This window comes from Staurois parvus, unplaced genomic scaffold (genome assembly GCF_062004578.1).
Source record: "Staurois parvus isolate SC_StPar_1 unplaced genomic scaffold, SC_StPar_1.0 ptg002146l, whole genome shotgun sequence".
Lineage (NCBI taxonomy): Eukaryota > Metazoa > Chordata > Amphibia > Anura > Ranidae > Staurois > Staurois parvus.
This window is the reverse complement of record NW_028319942.1, coordinates 148,217-171,948: the sequence shown is the minus strand read 5'-3', so window position 1 is coordinate 171,948 and position 23,732 is coordinate 148,217. Positions and strand designations below refer to the sequence as shown.

Here is a 23,732-nt window from a genome sequence, read left to right as displayed (position 1 = left end):
CTTCCCCCTTTGCAGCTTTAACAGCCTCCACTCCTCTATCCACATGCCGCCCAGCCACCGCATATAAACGGTGGCAGGGCGGTGCTCGTAGGCAAAAGCACGGTTTAAAACGTGTGCCTACAAAACTCGCGCGCGCCCGCCCTACCTATCCCGCGGGTGTCAGCAGCGGGTCTCCGCCGCCGGGTCACGGCCGTTTTTTACCGGCCGTTTTCCCGCGATGAGCGGTGAACACTGACACAGAGCAGGGCTGCATTGTTTACACACAGCCTGCTCTGTGACAGTTCGCCGCCAAGCTGCAGAGGGAAAGAACAGTTTCTCTCCCTAGATCAGCTCCCCCCACCCCCCCCCTCCAGTACACACCCCCGCCCCCTAGTAAAACACTCCCCTTACACTGCAAATTCTAAAAATGTTAACCCCTTCCTCCCCAGTGACAGTACAGTTTCAGTGGTTTTTTTGCACTGATCACTGTATTGGTGTCACTGGAGATGTCAGTGACCCCAAGTCAGCTCCCCCCCCCAGTGTCAAAATGTCCGCCGAAGTCCCGCCATAAGTCGCTGGTCGCCGTCACATGTCGCTGATTGGCGCCATTATTAGTATAAATAAAAATTAAAAATCCCAGTATCTTTCCCGCCATTTGTAAACGCTATAACTTTCACGTAAACCAATTAATTTACACGTATTCCGTTTTTTTTTTTAGCAAAGACATGTCGCAGAATGCATTTTGGCAGAAATTTATGACTAAATTTGATTTTTGCATTTTTTTTTTTACTGGACATGTTTTATAGCAAAAAGTCCAAAATATTTTTTTTTCCTCAAAATTGTCAGCCTTTTTTTTTTATAGCGCAAAAAATAAAAACCGCACAGGCGATCAAATACCACCAAAAGAAAGCTCAATTTGTGGGGGGAAAAAAGGATGTAAATTTCATTTATGTACCGTATTGCATGACCGCACAATTGTACGTTAAACTAGCGCAGCGCTGTATAGCAGAAAAATGGCGTAAATTGCAGTATCTATACCATAGTTTGTAGACGCTATAACTTCCACACAAAGCAATCAATATACACTTATTGGGATTTTTTTTTACCAAAAACATGGAGCAGAATACATTTTGGCCTAAATTTATAACCAACTTTGAGTTTACTATTTATTTTTTATAGCTGAAAGTAAAAAATATTGTTTTTCTTCAAAATCTTTGGCCTTTTTTTGTTTATAGCGTGAAAATAAAAAAGCGCACAGGTGATCAAATACCACCGAAAAAAAGCTCTATTTGTGTGAAAAAAAGGACTTAAATTTCGTTTGGGTGCAGCATTGCATGACCGCGCAATTATCAGTTGAATTAGTGCAGCGCCGAGTAGCAAAAAGAGGCCTGGTCATTAAGGGGGGTAAATCCTCAGGAGGGCAAGTGGCTATAAAGGCTTTCTTGAAGAATTTGTACCCATTTGGGCAAAATAATATTTGTGAGGGTAGGTACTGATCTTAGATGAGAGCATCTGACAATCAGTCTTGCAATCAGTCTCCCAATTCATCCAAAATGAGTGCAGTAGGGTCCAGGTCAGGGCTCTGTATTAGCCACTAAATCTCCTTCATAGCAAACTGGTCAACCCATGTTTTATGGAGCTCTCCTTGTACACAGGGTACAGCCATGCTGGAACAGAAAAGGGCTTCCCCTAAACTGTTATTAAAATGTTGGAAAAACAGAATTGTCTAAATTGTCTTTGTATGATGTAGCATTAACCGTGCCCTTCACCGGAAACTCCTGAACTAAATCATCTCCTAGATTGTAAGCTCCCAGGATCAGGGCCCTCCTAACCCTCTTGTATTGAACTGTATTGTTGCTGTATTGTCTCCCAATATATTGTAAAGTGCTGAGCAAACTGTTGGCGCAATATAAATCCTGTATAATAATAATTTTGAGGGAAGATCCACAAACCTTTTGACCATATAGTGTATCATTTGTATTCATAACAATTCCATTTTCTAATTTCAAAACCGCTTGTAACTAGAAGTCAATGCTTCTTACTTTTTTTTTACCAGTTTTATATGCAAACTGTTTAAAGCGGTTCTTCACCCTAGAAACAAAGAATTAAATGTCAGCAGCTACAAATGCTGTAGCTGCTGCCTTTTAATAATGGGACACTTACCTATCCAGAGATCCAGTGTGGTCCTCACCTGAACCAGCTCTTCAACCGTCTTCAGGTCCAGAGGCCGGCATTTTTTTTTTGGGAAGCTGGCTGTGCCTGCTTGCAACGTCACTGCCAGTTTCCCACTGTGCATGCGCGAGCCGTGCTGCACTTTGTGAATGGCCTAGCGGTTCTCCGGAAACTTGCGTGTCTCAGAAGACTGCAGAGGTGGGGGGAAGAAGAAGGGGGAGCCGAACTTCTGCTCGGATTGCAGCAATCTGACTGGATGTGGGAGTGGATACCTGTCAGAACCAGGTACCCGCTCCCCCCAAAACAATAGTGGCCACATTTAAAAGGGGAAGGAGGGGGTAGGGAGGAGGCAGACAAGCCTTTTGGGTGACGTTCCACTTTAATTAGAAGTCTCTTTGCCCTTGTACAGGTGTATGATGGATGATGACAATGAAGTGAGGGACCGGTCAACATTCTATCTGACCATCCTGGAACAAAGACAGAAAGCCCTCAACTCTACCTATATTCTAAATGGTATGTATGTAAATGAGCCTGTTAGCTTTCCTAGACTGTCTGCCATCGAGTTCAAATTGAACGAAACTACGTCATAACCTGAGTGATATGACAATACTTTATTTTCAGGGTTGACCGTGTCCATCCCTGGGCTGGAACGGGCATTACAGCAGTACACCCTGGAGCCTTCAGAGAAGCCATTTGACCTCAAATCTGTGCCACTAGCCACAGCAGCAATGACAGAGCAGCGAACAGGTACAGTGTCCATAATCGAGTATACAATGTATCCTAGTATTCAGATGATATTCAACACTTTTGTGTTTTAAAAGAATCTAACAAAACACTGGCGGGTTAACTGGTTTCTGACCACATTAGTCCTGAGCAGTGTGTGTTTGTCAGTGCTACAACATTATAAATTCCTTGTACAGCGGGGTGGGTGTAGAGCGCCTCATTTAGTGTTCTCTGTAAAGTGCAGGGGAACATGTTGGCACTGAGTAAACAATACGATAAATTATATAATTGCTACAGATGAGTGGTTAAGAAGGACACATCTAACACAGACTTTGACCTAAAGTGCAAAGTCTGCAGATGTGGCTGTTGACAAAGCACTGCATTCTGGAAAGGAAAAAGGAAAAAAACACACACACATTGAAAGAAAATACTTACTTTTCTCCTGGGTTAAATGCACGAGGAAAGGGCTTCCTCCTGCTGACATCAATGGGCCTCACAGAGGAATCTTGACAAAGCTCAGGATCCTAATTCTCATGGACGTGCACTACAGTAGTTAACAGAAGGGTTTTCTTGTGGGGTTTAGGATCCTTCACTTTTGCGAAAGAAGATCTACTGATGTCACCTCACCTATGCGGTTCCACCAGGATTCTGTGAGAAAGGAAAGGAGTGCAGCCTAGGGTGACAACACTGCTCCACCATAGATACAGTGCAGTAATCATGCATTATTGCCAGGACAGGAAGTGTGTTACTGGCAGGTGAAAATAAAGAGAGCCTGGAAAAAAGAAAACCAATACAGCCACCACACCCATGGCAATATTGGTTTGGCTACACTTTAATGCAAACGTGTGTTATTTTAAGCATGATAAACTAGCCCCTGGATTATGTAGTGGCACTTTCTAGTTTCTGCACACCTCTTCAGGTTACTTTTTAGACTCTTGGGAGCCCCAAACCCCCAAAGTTATGTAGACTCCAACCTTAGATTGGATTATTGTTCCGGCTTTTTGTGTGTATTTAGAGCTGAAAGTTGAACTCCCAAGCATTTTAGGTAAGGTTTGATATGGTTACTTTTATTTTAATCTATTTCCCGAAATAAAATGTATCTTTCATTTCTACTAGAAAATGTGCCTGCTGCAACAGTAAAACAGCCAGAGAAAGTGGTGTCCTCAAGACAAGAGATATTCCAAGGTGAGTAGAAGGACTGAATACACAACGTAACTTTTATTTATTATTTATTTATTTCAGATACTTGTATAGCGCCATCAATTTACACAGCACTTTACATATATATTGTACATTCACATCAGTCCCTAACCCTCAAGGGGCGTACAATCTAAGGTCCCTAACCCTCAAGGGGCGTACAATCTAAGGTCCCTAACCCTCAAGGGGCGTACAATCTAAGGTCCCTAACTCACATTCATCCATACACATACTAGGGGCAACTTAGACAGGATCCAATTGACCTCCCAGCATGTCTTTGGAGTGTGGGAGGAAACTTGACTGTATTCTTCTGCGGGGCTAAAAACATCACATTCCAAGCTAACGGAGATGGAAAATTTTGTACTATGGCTGTCCGTGGCAGTAAAACTTTTAACTGATTATTATTATTATTATTATTATACAGGATTTATATATTATTATTATTATACAGGATTTATATATTATTATTATACAGGATTTATATATTATTATTATACAGGATTTATATATTATTATTATACAGGATTTATATATTATTATTATACAGGATTTATGGCGCCAACAGTTTGCTCAGCGCTTTACAATATAACGGGAGACAATACAGCAACAATACAGTTCAATACAAGAGGGATAGGAGGGCCCTGATCCTGGGAGCTTACAATCTAGGAGACTAGCATAAGCAATGCACTGAATGTGCTAAGCAAAGGGTTTGCTATCTAGTGTATTTTCTCAATGGTCTGCAGTTACAAGTGGGGTACCCCAGGGCTCTGTCCTGGAACCAGTTTTGTTTAACTTCTTCATAAATGATATAGAGGTTTGGATAAATAGTTCAATTTCAGTGTTTGCTGATGATACAAAGCTAAGCAGGGCAATCATTTCTCAATAGGATATAGAAACTCTACAGGAAGATCTCAATAAAATGGATGGGTAGGCAAACACATGGCAAATAAGGTTCACTGTAAGGAAATGTAAAGTAATGCACTTGGGGGCTAAACATATAAATGTAGATTACATGCTAGGGGGAGAACCTCTGGGGGAATCCAGGATAAAAAAAGATCTGGGGATCCTGGCTGATAACAGACTCAGCAATAGCATGCGAAGCTGCAGCAAGCAAGGCCAGAAAGAATATTGGTTTGCCTTTAACCACACCCCGTCTGGCCAATGTACATAAATGGCCGGACAGGAGCAGAGCAGGGGCAGGTAGCCGTTTATAAACGTCCTCCCACTTCCCTGCCTGTGCACGCTCCCTGGGAGCGCACTGCACCGCGCTCCGGACACAGTGGACACCGATCGCTGTACGGGACCTCTGTGTAAGGTCCCGATCATGTGATCACTGATTGTCCAATCAGTGGTCACATGAATAGTAGTAAGCAAGATGTCACTTCTGACAACCGTGCTCCCAGCAGAAAGACAGGCATGCAAATATGCGGCCCCACAGTAAAAAGCCCATTTCTGTGAGGCCGCATATTTGTGTTACGTCAGCGTAAAGGGGTTAAACTGTGTAAGGTTTTTTTTACTGTTATAGCGAGAAATGTAATTGAAAAAGTAATGAGCTGTGACCTGTAGAGAAAAGAAAAATCTTCGCCTCGAAAATTCATTTCTGTAGCAACATGAGTTGAAGTTCCAGGCTTGGTTGATCGAATTTCGAAATCCATGGTGGCATCATTGGATTACAAAACAAACAAAATGTCTGATTTTCTTATGAAAATTTGTTCGGAATTCGACCCATGTATGGCCTGCAAAAGAGTCAATAGCTAATGGAGCACATGTCTCTTTTTGCAGGTGAGAACATGCACCGAGCAACTGGAGGGTATCCTACTTTTTACCTTTATAACCACCTCCCATCCGGCTGTTGTATATAAACGGCCGGACGGTGGCAGTGCAGGGTCAGGTGGCCGTTTATAATCGGCCTTCCCGCCCTCTGCTTGTGCGTGCTCCCTGGGAGCGTTCAGCACCGCAATCCAGTGCCCGCTGTGTCCTCCGGACACAGTGGAACACCGATCGCTGTACGGGACCTCTGTGTAAGGTCCCAATCATGTGATCACTGATTGTCCAATCAGTGATCACATGAATAGTAGTAAGCAAGATGTCACTTCTGACAAACCGCGCTCCCAGCAGAAAGACAGGCATGCAAATATGCGGCCCCACAGTAAAAAGCCCATTTCTGTGAGGCCGCATATTTGTGTTACGTCAGCGCAAAGGGGTTAAACTGTATAAAGCTTTTTTTTTTCACTGTTATAGCGGTAAGGATGTGGAACTCCCATCCACAATTGGTGGTTGCAGCAAGTAATGTTGCTAGTTTCAAAAAACATTTAGATGGCCATCTTATTGAACACAATATATTGGGATATTGGAAACCGTAGAGACATAGTACACACACACACCCACACAGGTTGAACTAGATGGACTGACGTCTTTATTCAACCTTAACAACTATGTAACTGATATTTCAATATGTTATTTTTTGTTCCAGAGCAACTTGCAGCTGTGCCAGAATTTAAAAACCTTGGACCATTGTTTAAGTCTTCTGCGGAACCCGTCGCTCTCACAGAATCTGAGACTGAATATGTGGTTCGCTGTACAAAACACACTTTTGCTAATCACTTAGTTTTCCAGGTGAGGCTAAATTGGCAGATGAAGTTGTGGAGCGGCAGATCTGACAAGTTACTCATGCTGTAATGTATGACCGAACGTTTGTGGATACCCCTCCAAATGATGGAGTTCAGATGTGTCAAGAAAAAGGTGCTGTTAATGCTACAGCGTACAAAGACAGTTTACACAGTTGTGTGCTTCCTACCTTGTGGCAGCAGTTCAGGGAAGGCCTTTCTCTGCTGTAGCATGACTTTGCCCCTGTGCCAGCTCTGCAAGGATGCGGTGTTATGAGTTTGGTGAGGAGGGACTGGAGTAGTCTGCACAGAGCCCTGACCTCAGCCCTACTGAACACATTTGGGATGAACACGTAGGCTGATCATGAGCCAGGTCTTCTCATCCAACATTGGTCACCAAAGATCCATTATCTCCTGCGCTCAAAGACTCAGATCAAACAGGCGTTAGTAACAAGCAGCGTGTTGTATGTTCATCCGCTGGTGATCAGAGGTTGTGCAGCTCTATCGTGAAGCTGGGGAAGCTTAATAAAACTGTAGAGGAAGATGAAAGAAAGAGCGCACAAACCTGGCGCATTACCTCAATAAATAGTGACTAATTTTATTAATAAGGAAACATACTCACAAAGTGATGGTATAACAGGCATAAGTAACCATAATCCAAACAGGGTTACAGGTAAATTGAAAAGGGGGGGTGAAGGCTAACACGTTTCGAAGGGTGCTCCCTTCTTCATCAGAGCTGGGTTTGGCAGATAGAAACTTCAGTATGATAGAGTTCCCATGGCAAGGAGATATTCAGCCACTGAGTGTCAGTATTACAGCAGTTCAGCCTGAAGAAGAAGGGAGCACCCTGCAAAACGCGTTAGATTTCACCTCCCCCTTTTCAACGCGTTTCGAAGGGTGCTCCCTTCTTCATCAGGCTGAACTGCTGTAATACTGACACTCAGTGGCTGAATATCTCCTTGCCATGGGAACTCTATCATACTGAAGTTTCTATCTGCCAAACCCAGCTCTGATGAAGAAGGGAGCACCCTTCGAAACGCGTTAACCTTCACCCCCCCCCCCCCTTTTCGATTTACCTGTAACCCTGTTTGGATTATGGTTACTTATGCCTGTTATACCATCACTTTGTGAGTATATTTCCTTATTAATAAAATTAGTCACTATTTATTGAGGTAATGCGCAAGGTTTGTGCGCTCTTTCTTTCATCTTCATCCAACATTGGTATCTGACCTCACAAATGCTGTTTTAGCTAAATAAGCACATGTCCCCACAGGCGCCCTCCTAAAATGTGGTGGAAGCTTTCCCAGATGAGTGGATGCTGTTATAGCTACAAGGGGGTCCCAACTCCATGATAAAGGTCATGGTTTTGGAATGGGATGTATAGAAAGCTCACATATAAGGCTCCATGTACACTGCAGCTGATAAACTCACATTCAGGAACTTTTCTGGTTTTTTTTTTTTTTTTGTGTTTTTTTTTTTTTTTCAGCAGCCCCTGAACTCTCCCTAATGTTTTCCTATGTGTCCATGTACACATCTTTGTTTACAGGCAGTTGAGTTTACAGTCGTTTTTTTGAACGCACCAAACTTGCGTTCAGGAGTAGATTGTATCAGCGTTTCAAACGCCAAACGTTTGTGAACGCGGCTAACCGCATTTCTAAGCGTTTGCAAAATTTTTTTTTTAACTCTTCCATTTCCAGATGCTGTCCAGAGCTTTTTTTCATCATGAAAAATGCATCCAAAGCATTTTCCTGGTACTCAAATGGACCCGGTACACCATACTTTGAGGTTTCACATGAAAGAGAAAATATGTTAGACATTGCTGCAATAATTTCTGCACAGAAATGAGCTGGAACACATCCAAACGCCACAAAAAAAAAGACCGCTAATCTCAACATATACTGCTCTCTCTGCTTCTGCTCTCTATTTATCTAAAAATGTCTGAAATAGTAAAAATTTTTACTATTTTTTTCAGTGCATTCTGGGCATTTTCGAAGGTCTCCTGAGGTTATCTTTAAAAAACGCTTCTAAACGCAAACGCTCAGAAATGCGTTATGCAAACGTGGCTAAACAGATATTTTTTAACCTACGTGTTCCAGCAGTCAGTTTCCATCGTTCAGAAGTGCTTTCCAAACGTCCCGTGTACATGGAGCCTAAGGGTCAGGTGTCCACAAACTCTCGGCCATATAAAGTATAATGCACATGGTGATTAATGATGACACAATATATGCTCCTATTGTAGTTTGATTGTACCAACACACTGAACGACCAGATCCTGGAGAACGTCACGGTACAGATGGAGCCCACAGAGGGATATGAGGTCCTTTGTTACATCCCTGTAAAGACTTTGTCCTACAACCAGCCGGGAACATGTTACACTCTGACCTCTATTCCTGAGGATGACCCATCCGCATGTATGTAACGTTAGTGAACTAGCTAAAGGGAATGTACAGTGTTTGTATTTTATTTGTATATCCAGGACTAAAAACAATTACTTTTTTCACTCATGTGGTTGGGTAAATATGAATTATTGCATACGGATAAATGGATAGTTCACCTTTTTTTTTTTTTTTTTTTTTTTCTTCAGCAAACGGATCTACAAGTTTTTATGTGTTTTTTCCAGGTGATTGATTTTAAAAAGGCCTATTTACAGAGCTCCACGGTTGAGACTCCGCTTGCACACAGCTTTATGGGCCCTTTCACACCTGCACCTTCTGTTCTGGTCAGCGGGGTATCTGTCTGCTGACCCCCTGCAGATTGGAGCAGAGTGGGGTGGATGACAGAGTGGGGTGGATGACGGAGTCTCAACCGTGGATCTCTGCAAATAGGCCTTTTTTAAAATCAATCACCTGGAAAAATCTGCTTAGTTTCTGCAGAGCGGACATGGACAGACCCCACTCTGCTCTAAGGGGGGCTGGCACTAAACAGACTCTGCTGTCCTTTTATACCTGGCTGCCTCCAGTCTGGTCCGCCCAAACGACAAAGGATGCAGTCCTCCATTTTTTTTGTGTGTGTTGTGTTTTTTTTTTTTTGTGTGTTGTGTTTTTTGTTTTTTTTTGTTTTTTTTTAGGAGGTCTGATTGGACCTGGAGGTAGGGGATTGTAAATGGACAGCAGAGTCAGCTTACTCCCGGCTGCCCATAGAGGAGAGTGGGGTCTGTCTGTGTTCACTTACACCCGCCGGTCCATAAGACTCATGGACCTTCCAATGAGGCCCACCCGAAAAACTGACAGGTGGACCTGATCGAATCTCTCATGTGAAAGGGCCTTATGAGTCAAAGGAGTGACTCCTCTCCTCCTTCTGTCCCCTCCAGGTCTCCACTGCTCTGTATAGACTTTCAGTTTGAGAGAGAAAGTCTGAAAGCAAACAGCTTCTATAGTCCCTTCTCTTTAAAAAACCCTCTGTGACACCAGTGTAATAATTGTGACACCAGTGTAATAATTGTGACACCAGTGTAATAATTGGTGCTCCCTGTATTATATGTTTGTTTGGAAAGAAGTTAAACAACGGTAAAATAAAATTCTAGAGTAAAACGTTCAAAAATAAAATCATGGTAGTATATTTTTAAATGGCAAATTCAGCCAACAAATCAAACCAAATAGTGATTTGATTTTGCCATTTTGGGGGGGAAGTGACAGGTTCTTTTTAGAGCAGAAAGCATAAAGGGCACAAACTTGCCATCGTATGGCTTCATTCACTTGCTGGAGCCCCCACAAAATATTTACGCCTGGCCAGAGCTTACACAGGGCTAAGCACCCAATGCAATGTCACAGCACTTGGCCAGGTCATTGGCTGCCCGCAGGCTGAACAAATAAAAGTCTTGAGTGTATTGGCAGCTGATATCATCCCTCTAGAACAGGGTGGGCAAACTGCCGCTCTCCAGCTGTTGTGGAACTACATTTCCCATGAGGCATTGCAAAGACCGGAAGTTACAAGCATTACTCCTATGACTTGCAGAGGCATGATGGAACTTGTAGTTCTGCAACAGCTGGAGAGCCGCAGTTTGCCCACCCCTTCTCTAGAGCTTTAAATGTTTCAACAAAGCTGCTCAACGTTTGCTGGAAAAATGTGTAAGGGCTCGAACACACTAGTGGCAACGATATTCATCGTGTGGATCTCTTTTCAGAGACTTTTTACAGGCGAACTCTATACGTTGCAGACAGTTGCAGCGCAGCCCTTTTCACTTCAATGGGTTGAGTTTTGTGGGCGGTGGTACCTTCTGAATGTAATTCCTGCCGTGGCCATGAAGCAAATTATCGCAGCTGTGGCATGTGTATATTCCTGTCTTCTGACTTTTCAGCTGGAGGGGGAGGGGGGCAGAGGGGAGTCGAAAACCCGGCTCAAGCGCAAGGTTTTACCCTCCCCAACAGCAAGTATGAATGACCCCTAAATGCTTTGAATAAGCTTGGCGCATGCACTGCTCTTATACAAGAATGAATGTATGACCTGATTTTGTGTGTCGTGTCTCAGATTCCTGTACATTCAGTTGCATGCTGAAGTTCACAGTGAAGGATTGTGACCCCAATACAGGAGAGGCTGATGAAGAGGGATATGATGATGAGTATGTGGTAAGTAGGATATTCATTTATTTCAGGTACTTGTATATAGCGCCGTCAATTTACGCAGTGCTTTACATATGTATTGTACATTCACATCGGTCCCTAACCCTCAAGGGGCGTACAATCTAAGGTCCCTAACCCTCAAGGGGCGTACAATCTAAGGTCCCTAACCCTCAAGGGGCGTACAATCTAAGGTCCCTAACCCTCAAGGGGTGTACAATCTAAGGTCCCTAACCCCCAAGGGGTGTACAATCTAAGGTCCCCAACCCCCAAGGGGTGTACAATCTAAGGTCCCTAACTCACATTCATACATACACATACCAGGGACAATTTAGACAGGAGCCAATTCACCTACCAGCACGCTTTTGGAGGGTGGGAGGAAACCGGAGTACCCCGAGGAAACCCACGCAGGCACAGGGAGAACATACAAACTCCAGGCAGGTGGTACAGTGGTTGTGATTCGAGCCAACAACCCTAGTACTGCCAGGCGGAAGTGCTAACCATTTAGCAACTGTGCTGCCCATGATATGCTGGATATGATTTTATTCACCTTACTTGGATTCCAATAGGCTTTTACAAGTATTTTGAACTAAGGGTTGTAAATTGCTGAACAGCACTGCTGCATTTTCATCGCAAACCTGAAATTTCATTATTAAAGTTTTCTGGAAAGTTGTTTCAATTTGTATTCTCACACAGTTGATGTTCGCTGTATGATTAAACTTTACAAGTGTCTTTTTGTTTTTTTTCATGCTGCAGCTTGAAGACATTGAAGTGACAGTTGTAGACCACATACAGAAGGTTCTAAAGCCCAACTTTGGTGCTGCTTGGGAGGAGGTGGGAGACGATTTTGAAAAGGAAGAAACTTTCAACTTATCCACCATCAAATCGCTAGAGGGTAAATCTAAAAGCTCTACAGTATATCAGAAGTGTTCCACATACAGTGGGGATCGAAAGTTTGGGCACCCCAGCTGAAAATTTGTATTAATGTGCATAAAGAAGCCAAGGAAAGATGGAAAAATCTCCAAAAGGCATCAAATTACAGATTAGACATTCTTATAATATGTCAACAAAAGTTAGATTTTATTTCCATCATTTACACTTTCAAAATAACAGAAAACAAAAAAATGGCATCTGCAAAAGTTTGGGCACCCTGCAGAGTTAATATCTTGTACTGCCCCCTTTGGCAAGTATCACAGCTTGTAAATGCTTTTTCTAGCCAGCCAAGAGTCTTTCAATTCTTGTTTGAGGTATCTTTGCCCATTCTTCCTTACAAAAGTCTTCCAGTTCTTTGAGATTTCTGGGCTGTCTGTCACGCACTGCTCTTTTAAGGTCTATCCATAGATTTTCAATTATGTTGAGGTCAGGAGATTGCGAAGGCCATGGCAAAACCTTCAGTTTACGCCTCTTGATGTAATCCCCCGTGGATTTCGAGGTGTGTTTAGGATCATTATCCATTTGTAGAAGCCATCCTCTCTTTAACTTCAGCTTTTTCACAGATGGCATCAAGTTACCATCCAAAATTTGCTGAAATTTTATTGAATCCATTTTTCCTTCTACTCGTGAGATGTTCCCTGTGCCACTGGCTGCAACACAACCCCAAAGCATGATTGATCCAACCCCATGCTTAACAGTTGGACAGAGGTTCTTTTCATTAAATTCTGTGCCCCTTCTTCTCCAAACGTACCTTTGCTCATTCCGGCCAAAAAGTTCAATTTTAACCTCATCGGTCCACAGAACTTGTTTCCAAAATGCATCAGGCTTGTCTATATGTTCATTTGCAAAGTTCAAACGATGATTTTTGTGGTGAGGACGTTGAAGAGGTTTTCTTCTGATGACTCTTCCATGAAGACCATATTTGTACAAGTATCTCTTTATAGTGGAATAGTGTACCACAACTCCAGTGTCTGCCAGATCTTTCTGGAGGGATCGTGCAGTCAAACGTGGGTTTTGAATTGTTTTTCTCACAATCCTGCGAGCTGTTCTGTCTGATATTTTTCTTGGTCTTCCAGATATTGCTTTAACTTCCACTGTTCCTGATGACTGTCATTTCTTAATTACATTCCGAACAGAGGATATTGACATCTGAAAACGCTTTGCTATCTTCTTATAGCCTTCTCCAGCTTTGTGAGCGTCAACTATTTTCAGTTTCAGCTTTCTAGACAACTGCTTAGAAGAACCCATGGTGCTGATTGTTGGGGCAAGGTCAGATGAGTCTGGGCATTTAAAACCTTTGAGATTGACATCACCTGGTCTTCCCAGACGATGATTGAGAACAATCCATGCCACTGGCAGGTCTCAGCTTGGCAAAGGGGGCAGTGCATGCTATAAATTCTGCAGGGTGCCCAAACTTTTGCAGACGCCATTTTTTTGTTTTCTGTTATTTTGAAAGTGTAAATGATGGAAATAAAATCTAACTTTTGTTGACATATTATAAGAATGTCTAATCTGTAATTTGGTGCCTTTTGGAGATTTTTCCATCTTTCCTTGGCTTCTTTATGCACATTAATACATATTTTTAGCTGGGGTGCCCAAACGTTCGATCCCCACTGTATATGAACTGCTGGTGCTGTCTTGTTTACCTGTGATTGTGGTCGGATGTTTTACTTCTTCTTCCTTTTTTTTTTTTTTTTTTTTCTATTTCACATTTTTATGCTGTGGGGTTCAAATGAAACTGGGGGAGTTCAAGCCACAGTTCCTTCTGCGTGATTCACAACACCAACTGCAACGTTTGTGTTTATATAGATGCAGTAGGAAACGTGATCAAATTCCTGGGGATGCAGCCCTGCGAGAGGTCGGATAAAGTACCAGAAAACAAAAATGCGCACTCGTTGTACCTGGCAGGTAAGATGCAGCTGTGAGAATCTGCATCAGTAACGTGGGACATCTGTACTAAGCCAAAATGTCATACTGAAAAAGTAGACGTCACCTACTTGGCTTAAAGCGGAAGTATACTTACCCTTTCTCCAGCGATGTGGTGTCCTGGAGCTCCCTGCCCGGCTGCTGACATCTTCAGGCAGCCAGCTTCTGGGTTTCGATTGCTGACCACTGTCATTGGCCGGGCGGGGGTGACATCACTCCTGCGCGGGAGGTAAGTGACATTTGGCATTTGTACAGTGAGCTGCGCATGCACAGCGCACTGTACAGGGGCAGATATGCAGGAAAGTAACTTTTAATGCAGGAGAGACCTAGTATGTTTCTTCTGCTTTAAGATTCCTGCCTGTTCACCCATTTTAATTATTTTAGATTATTATTATTATTATACAGTATTTATAAAGCGCCAATAGTTCGCTCAGCGCTGTACATTACAAAGGGGGACAGAACATGTGACAGAACAATACCAATACAATGCAAAACATGAGGGGATCGAGGGCCCTGCTCCTTGGAGCTTACAATCTAGGAATATAAAGTTCTTCTTTAAAGTATCTGTAAAGTTGTTTCATTTGTGTAAATATTGCTTTATTATTTAATACATTGCCTTTCATAAGCCGGCCATAGATGGATCAAAATTTGTTTGGTTCAGCAGGAACAGCACTAAATTCGATCCATCTATGGGCAGGCTGGTTTTACTGAAATCGATCGACTTTAGTGTGACCAGGGTTGTTTTCGCTATAGCCGCCGGCAGTGATCCTTTTATTCTGCCAGCAGGGAAGGCTCCCCACCAGCAGAACACAATAGCACTGCGGGAGGGATTCCTCCATCAACACTGATTGTGTTGATGGGGAAATCAAGCAATTTTCTTTCCCCGGAGGAAAGAATCGTGTATGACCTGCCTTACACAAGCTTTGTGGGAAGAGGGTGGAGTATCACACCACTTTTATGTGACTTTGCCCCTTTTGCAGAGTCCTGCTGTATAGACAGTGGTACTTTTTATGACAGCTGCTGTCAGTCTCTACAGCTAGGATCGGCTGAGAGGCGTGGATGCCTGTGCAACTACAGGCAGACAACTATAGTGTACAGCAAGGCTTAAAATTTCAAGTCCTGAGCTACTAGCCAGGCCTTAGAGTTACTCGCCACCAACAAACACACACAGACAGAGACACCTGTACACACACGCACAGAGACACATGTACACATACAGACACATGTATACACACACAGGCACGTACAGACAGGCATACACACAGAAATGTACACACAGACACATGTACGTACATACACACACACACATGTACATGCGAAAACACACACACAGACACGTGTACACATACACACATGTACATACACACAGACACATGTACAGTTGTACTTGCATACACACACACACAAACATGTACACGTACACACACACACGCACCCCCGTAAAAAGTTGCAGTACTTCGTTGTTCACTCACAGAGCCGGGTACTGCACTCTAGGGGGAGGCAGAGAGCACAGCGCACACTCCTTCCTTTGCTTTCACTGCGCTCAGCTATTGAGCAGTCTGACAGCTCCCAGTACCAATGACAGATCCGGCCTGAGCGCCAAGCCTGCTCGGCAAGACGGCCCTGAGGGACACACTCGCCCCCACCATAATTTCCACTCTCCATTGGCGAGCAGGCGAGTGGAAATTTCAAGCCCTGGTGTACAGGATGTGGTACGTCTGTATGGCATCCTATACATTGATACATGTGAAGCACTGGATGGCAGGACAATGAGGATAAACCAAGGAGATACCTTGTAGTTTTGATTGCTGTGCTGATCCAGGTAGCAGGTAATTCAATACAGGTGAAAATAAAATGTGCATCCATGTCAGACTTCATAAATTGTATGTTGAAACATTAAAATGTATTGTTGTGTTGGGTTTACAAACACTTTAACTCCGGGAATATTGCAGGCTGAGGCTGGCCAGTGGTAATATTTCTAGTACGGGTCAATAAAATATGTTGCTGTGGAACATTACAGCATTCCCTTCTTTTGCACTACCCTATGTTGAAAGCCTGATAGATTTCCTGTATCAGAAATAGAGCAAAGTGCAGGACCCATAACTTCCAATTAAAATGTCTGACTTAGGAGGAGTCATTTCTGATTGTTTTAGAATGCACAAATCTAGATAAAACACCACTACCCTTTTTTTACTTTTTTTTTTTTTTTTTTGCTTTTAATCATAAGTTTTTTTATTGATGTCATTAAATCAATAGAACATCTTAGCCCCTGCCAGACATGACCCTTGATCTGGACTTGGTCATAAGGGACTTTTCACTGACTATGTAATGGTGTCAATAAAGCTTATTGCAAGTGAAGCAAAAAAGTGTCGTGGTGTTCCGCCTAGACCTATGCTTAAAGTGATTTTTAAAGGTTATCATTTAAAAAATAAATAACAAACATAATTACCTGCTCTGTGCAATGGTTTCACACAGAGCAGGCCTGATTCTCTTCTTTTTGGGTCAACCGTCGGTGGTCCTGGCTCCTCATTGCTGAGTGGATCCAATAGCAAGCCTCTTGCTGTGTGGGCACTCAAGCAGGCTCGCTCCCGAGCCGAGCTCCCATGAATGGACATTGTCCATTCACACACAAAGAGCACTGCTTGGCCTTGCCCCCTGCTCTCTCCTCATTGGCACACTGGCTGTGATTGACAGCAGTAGGAGCCAATGAGTACAAAGTGGCCCGGGAGAGCTGCAGCTCTCCTGCACATCGCTGGATCAAGATAAAGCTCAGGTAAGTATAAGGGGGGGGGGGGGCTGACGGGGGAGCTACACCCAGAAGGATTTTACCTTAGAGCATAGAATGGAAAAAAAAAAAAAACATTCTGCCTTTAGAACCACTTTATGAAATCCTTGGTTGTACAAAAAGGTGTGTAAACTTTTTATTTATTCATTTTTTTTATTTTGCAGGTGTGTTTCGAGGAGGCCATGACATTTTAGTACGTGCAAAGTTGGTTCTGACAGATACTGTAACAATGCAGGTCACAGCCCGCAGCAAAGAGGAGTATCCAGTAGATGCCATCATGGCATCCGTCGGTTAATAGCAACAACAGCACTACAGAATGAACGGGATTCTCCTGTCTTGTACATTTTCCCATCAAACAGAGGGAGCCTTGGAGAATGTGGGAACACTACGGCCTCATAAGATTCCAAGATTCCTCCTACTAAATTGCTCCTATTCTCACATCTGTTACTTTGTCTGAAGCAGTCTTTGGCAACCTCTGCCCTCCCATACAGGTGCTGCACAGCTACCAGGGTCCCAGCATGCTCTGGCTTGGTCAGGGGAGCATTATGGGTTACACCCAGCATGCTCTGCCTTATCTTGCTTGGTCAGGGGAGCATTATGGGTTACACCCGGCATGCTCCGCCTTACCTGGCTTGGTCAGAGGAGCATTATGGGTTATACCCGGCATGCTCCGCCTTACCTGGCTTTGTCAGAGGAGCATTATGGTTTACACCCAGCATTCTCTGCCTTACCTTGCTTGGTCAGAGGAGCATTATGGGTTACACCCGGCATGCGCCGCCTTACCTGGCTTGGTCAGAGGAGCATTATGGGTTACACTTGGCATGCTCCGCCTTACCTGGCTTGGTCAGAGGAGGATTATGGGTTACACTTGGCATGCTCCGCCTTACCTGGCTTGGTCAGAGAAGGATTATGGGTTACACTTGGCATGCTCCGCCTTACCTGGCTTGGTCAGAGGAGCATTATGGGTTACACTTGGCATGCTCCGCCTTACCTGGCTTGGTCAGGGCAGCATTATGGGTTACACCCGGCATGCGCCGCCTTACCTGGCTTGGTCAGAGGAGCATTATGGGTTACACTTGGCATGCTCCGCCTTACCTGGCTTGGTCAGAGGAGGATTATGGGTTACACCCGGCATGCTCCGCCTTACCTGGCTTGGTCAGGGCAACATTATGGGTTACACTTGGCATGCTCCGCCTTACCTAGCTTGGTCAAGGCAGCATTATGGGTTACACCCGGCATGCTCCGCCTTACCTGGCTTGGTCAGAGGAGCATTATGGGTTACACTTGGCATGCTCCGCCTTACCTGGCTTGGTCAGGGCAGCATTATGGGTTACACTTGGCATGCTCCGCCTTACCTGGCTTGGTCAGGGCAGCATTATGGGTTACAAAAGACTGCTGCAAAAGCTGGCCGAATGGGTTAAAAATGCGGTACAGTTCACACCGCAAGTAACCAATCAAAAAATGAGTGTCCATTCCTATAGATGTGGGTGTGTGATGTTGCCATCTAGGGAGCTCTCTGATAGTACCTCTTCATTTTATATTGAGTTACGTTTTATAAAAAAAAATAAAAAAAAAACCCCTTCTCTTCCCCTTGGTCCTGTCTAAATGATAAAAATGCCTAAGTACCAAGTTTCCTGTATAATCCCCCAAAATAAAGCTAAAAGTGACCCTTGCCATTCCACTCGCGGTCCCATTTACCATTACCTGGTCATAGAGGCTGTTGTAAGCTCTGGACACAACCCTTTAGACAATCCCTAGTTAGCAGCTGTGAAAAATCAACTTTTCTTTCAAAAGTGTGCCCAAATTCAGTGAGCTCATCCTTCTTTTTCCTTTTGATTAGGGTTATGAATATTATTTATTCTATTGGCTTACAGTGCTGTGCTATGAGAAGGAAAGGTCAGTCATTATAAAAAAAATAATTATAGCCAATCAGGAAATGAGGGATGTTGATGTTGTATCAGGGTGGACACTATGCACATTCAACTTGTGAAGGTAAAGTGGAATACTCAGATTTTTCACAGCTGCTATCTAGTGATTGCTAGAAATCCGTGACAGGAGAGAAGGTGCAATAAAGCGCTTACAACAGCCTCTATTCACAGGTACTGTGAGATGGGATAATAAAAAGAAATGGACTACCGTGCAAATTTTATAAGATACCAATTTGCAGATAGGGAAAATAAAACCCTTCTACAGCATTCTTATCTACAGATTGTTGAAAATCTTTATAACTTTCGGCACGGCCAGTTATGACGTTATTACTTGCAGAATTCTTCAAGCACATGGCAGTTCCTGGACTTCTAAAATACTGACGAATGGCTACATCTCATGGAAGTAGGTGAACTGTAGTCTGGGCCAGTATTCAGAAAACACAGCCTGTTAATTCACCAAAGTGCCTCATTCCAGAGTGGTCACTGATTTCAGTGAATGGATAGGCTGAATATTGCCCGAGCACCCAAAACCTGTTTCACCGAGTTCTGTGTTCCAATTCTACTTTGACAGTTGTCAGTCACATTAAACTGCTGATATATTGCTCCTGTGACCGCTTATAATTCTGGATACACAAGTCAGCTGTGCCCTCTAGGCAAGTCACTGCATTGTATGTTGGGGGAGTTGTACAGTTACATGGTGATGATGCTGGGAACCTTGACAAATTTTGTAGGGAAAGATCATTGTAAAACTTTCTACAGAGTCCGGTAGATTGAAGATTATTCGCTCGTGTACTCAGATGTATGCTTTTTTTGTATTCGGATTAAGAGCATATGATGAAATGCTACAATAAAAGTATGAACAGAATTCCTGTGTTCCTTTGTCTTAATGCATTGTGTACATATGTGTGATTGAGGTATATAATGCACTTGTAATAAATAGATGTATTTGATATATATATACACTATATTGCCAAAAGAGTTGGGCTGCCGGCCTTTCCACACACATGAACTTTAATGGCCCCCCAGTCTTAGTCCGTAGGGTTCAATATTGAGTTGGCCCCGCCCTTTCCACACACATGACCTCTAATGGCCCCCCAGTCTTAGTCCGTAGGGTTCAATATTGGGTTGGCCCCGCCCTTTGCAGCTATAACAGCTTCAACTCTTCTGGGAAGGCCGTCCACAAGGTTTAGGAGGGTGTCTATGGGAAGGTTGGACCATTCTTCTAGAACAGCGGTTCTCAACCTGGGGGTCGAACGACCATTTCCCAGGGGTCGCCTAAGACCATCGGAAAACACATATTTCCGATGGTCTTAGGAACCGAGACACCGCTCCTCTGTCTCAGGCGATGTGTGGGCGGGATGATATGCTGCCCCTGTCACCTGGCCACACCTCTGGGATCACTCAACAGCTCCGCCTCCTTGCCGCTGATTGGCTACCGGAACTGTAGCTCAGGAGAGGCACACAGGCGGCCAATCACCGGCGAGGAGGTGGAGCTTGGAGAGGAGGAGCCGATCGGCAGCGCGCGGAGATCGAAGAAGATCGAGGGAGCTGCCGGAGCGAGTGAAGAGGAGAGCGGCCAGAGAAGGAAGACAGCTGACAGGTAAGTGCAAATTTTGCTGCTGCAGCCAGGTATGCAGGCTGTAGATGGGAGAGGGAGAGAGCGAGCCCAGGCTGGAGCAGGGGTCAGCAAGGTAAGTATCATTGGTGTCAGTGGGAGGAATAGTGCCCCATCATTGGTGTCACTAATACCAACGATGGGGCACTATTCCTCCCCCCACTGACACCAACGATGGGGCACTACCCCCCCCCCCACCGACACCAATGATGGGGCACTACCCCCCCCCCCCACCGACACCAATGATGGGGCACTACCCCCCCCCCCCACCGACACCAACGATGGGGCACTACCCCCTCCCCCACCGACACCAACGATGGGGCACTACCCCCCCCCACCGACACCAACGATGGGGCACTACCCCCCCCCCACCGACACCAACGATGGGGCACTACCCCCCCCCCACCGACACCAACGATGGGGCACTACCCCCCCCACCGACACCAACGATGGGGCACTACCCCACCGACACCAACGATGGGGCACTACCCCACCGACACCAACGATGGGGCACTACCCCACCGACACCAACGATGGGGCACTACCCCCCCACCGACACCAACGATGGGGCACTACCCCCCCCCCCCACCGACACCAACGATGGGGCACTACCCCCCCCCCCACCGACACCAACGATGGGGCACTATTCCCCCCCCCCCACCGACACCAACGATGGGGCACTATTCCTCCCCCCACCGACACCAACGATGGGGCACTATTCCTCCCCCCACCGACACCAACGATGGGGCACTATTCCTCCCCCCACCGACACCAACGATGGGGCACTATTCCTCCCCCCACCGACACCAACGATGGGGCACTATTCCTCCCCCCACCGACACCAACGATGGGGCACTATTCCTCCCCCCACCGACACCAACGATGGGGCACTATTCCTCCCCCCACCGACACCAACGATGGGGCACTATTCCTCCCCCACCGACACCAACGATGTGGCACTATTCCTCCCCCCACCGACACCAACGATGGGGCACTATTCCTCCCCCCACCGACACCAACGATGGGGCACTATTCCTCCCCCCACCGACACCAACGATGGGGCACTATTCCTCCCCCCACCGACACCAACGATGGGGCACTATTCCTCCCCCCACCGACACCAACGATGGGGCACTATTCCTCCCCCCACCGACACCAACGATGGGGCACTATTCCTCCCCCACCGACACCAACGATGTGGCACTATTCCTCCCACTGACACCAACGATGTGGCACTATTCCTCCCACTGATACCAATGATGGGGCACTATTCCTCCCACTGATACCAATGATGGGGCACTATTCCTCCCCACTGCAAAATTACAGTTTGAAGTAGCAACGAAAATAATTTTATGGTTGGGGGTCACCACAACATGAGGAACTGTATTAAGGGGTCGCGGCATTAGGAAGGTTGAGAACCACTGCTTTAGAAGCACATTTGTGAGGTCAGGCACTGATGTCGGGGGAGGAGGCCTGGCTCACAGTCTCCGCTCTAATTCATCCCAAAGGTGTTCTATGGGGTTGAGGTCAGGACTCTGTGCAGGACAGTCAAGTTCCTCCATCCCAAACTGGCTCCTCCATGTCTTTATGGACCTTGCTTTGTGCACTGGTGCGCAGTCATGTTGGAACAGGAAGGGGCCATCCCCAAACTCTTCCCACAAAGTTGGGAGCATGAAATTGTCCAAAATGTCTTGGTATGCTGACGCCTTAAGAGTTCCCTTCACTGGAACTAGGGGGCCAAGCCCAACCCCTGAAAAAACAACCCCACACCATAATCTGCCCACCACCAAACTTTACACTGGGCACAATGCAGTCAGGCAAGTACTGTTCTCCTGGTAACCGTTAAACCCAGATTCTACCGGATTGCCAGACAGAGAAGCATGATTGGTCACTCCAGAGAACACGTCTCCACTGCTCTAGAGTCCAGTGGCAGCGTGCTTTACACCACGGCATCCGATGCTTTGCATTGCACTTGGTGATGTAAGGCTTGGATGCAGCTGCTCGGCCATGGAAACCCATTCCATGAAGCTCTCTACGCACTGTTGTTGACCCCGAGCCCTCAAGCAGTGCCCGAGTTTCCAAATGGTCAGTCCGCCCCTGATGACAATGTATAGTATTATCACCGATCACTGTATTAAAGTGTTAAACCCACAACAGTACAATCAGTCTGTAGATGCAGTAAAGCATGCTTGTTATACTCACTGTGGAACCTAAGGGGTTAATCCTCTGCATTGTGTCAAAAGGCTGTTTGATCCTGTCTTCTCTGATTCTCCCATTCTTCCAGCGCCCCCCTCTTATCTTCTGATAAGTCATATCATGTGGAGACACTCTGCACATGCTCAGTTTGGTGTGTATTGAGAGGTTTTTTTTTTGGTTTTTTTTTATTCATGGGAGAGTGCATGTGATCAGCACAGGGCCAATCAGCGCTATCCAGACAGAGGTCAGGAGTCCTGCATCCTCCTAGAGCAAAATGAAAACTCCTCTTGAAAGCTTTAACCAGTGCTCTGCTGGACACTGATAGAAGTCACAAGACTGCTATATACTGCTGATGAGAAAAGGTATTTACCAGTTTATATTTACTAGAATAATTGCATTTCCATGTTCTGTGTACTGTGGGAGACCAGATGTAGTGAATGCAGGGTCCTGGGAGACCAGATATAGTGAATGCAGGGTCCGGGGAGAGCGGATATAGTGAATGCAGGGTCCGGGGAGACCAGATACAGTGAATGCAGGGTCCGGGGAGAGCGGATATAGTGAATGCAGGGTCCGGGGAGACCGGATATAGGGAATGCGGGGTCCGGGGAGACCGGATATAGTGAATGCAGGGTCCGGGGAGACCGGATATAGTGAATGCAGGGTCCGGGGAGACCGGATATAGTGAATGCAGGGTCTGGGGAGACCAGATATAGTGAATGCGGGGTCCGGGGAGAGCGGATATAGGGAATGCGGAGTCCGGGAAGACCGGATATAGTGAATGCGGGGTCCGGGGAGACCGGATATAGTGAATGCGGGGTCCGGGGAGACCGGATATAGTGAATGCGGGGTCCGGGGAGAGCGGATATAGGGAATGCGGGGTCCGAGGAGACCGGATATAGTGAATGCAGGGTCCGGGGAGACCAGATATAGTGAATGCAGGGTCCGGGGAGACCGGATATAGTGAATGCAGGGTCCTGGGAGACCGGATATAGTGAATGCAGGGTCCTGGGAGACCGGATATAGTGAATGCAGGGTCCGGGGAGACCGGATATAGTGAATGCAGGGTCCGGGGAGACCGGATATAGTGAATGCAGGGTCCGGGGAGACCGGATATAG

The 23,732-nt window shown here is 45.4% G+C and overlaps 1 protein-coding gene across 1 annotated transcript in view; it reads left to right on the top strand.

The window, feature by feature from the left end:
* COPG1 (coat protein complex I subunit gamma 1) overlaps positions 1 to 19,670 on the top strand; it is a 42,766-nt gene extending 23,096 nt beyond the window's left edge. The window contains exons 16-24 of the mRNA XM_089665213.1: positions 2,561 to 2,664; positions 2,773 to 2,898; positions 3,991 to 4,059; positions 6,545 to 6,687; positions 8,917 to 9,088; positions 11,145 to 11,242; positions 11,990 to 12,128; positions 13,976 to 14,074; positions 17,042 to 19,670. Of these exons, the coding sequence (XP_089521339.1) occupies positions 2,561 to 2,664; positions 2,773 to 2,898; positions 3,991 to 4,059; positions 6,545 to 6,687; positions 8,917 to 9,088; positions 11,145 to 11,242; positions 11,990 to 12,128; positions 13,976 to 14,074; positions 17,042 to 17,172 (1,081 nt within the window). The 3' untranslated portion in view covers positions 17,173 to 19,670. The remainder of the gene's footprint in view (positions 1 to 2,560; positions 2,665 to 2,772; positions 2,899 to 3,990; positions 4,060 to 6,544; positions 6,688 to 8,916; positions 9,089 to 11,144; positions 11,243 to 11,989; positions 12,129 to 13,975; positions 14,075 to 17,041) is intronic.
* The last annotated feature ends 4,062 nt before the right edge of the window (positions 19,671 to 23,732 follow it).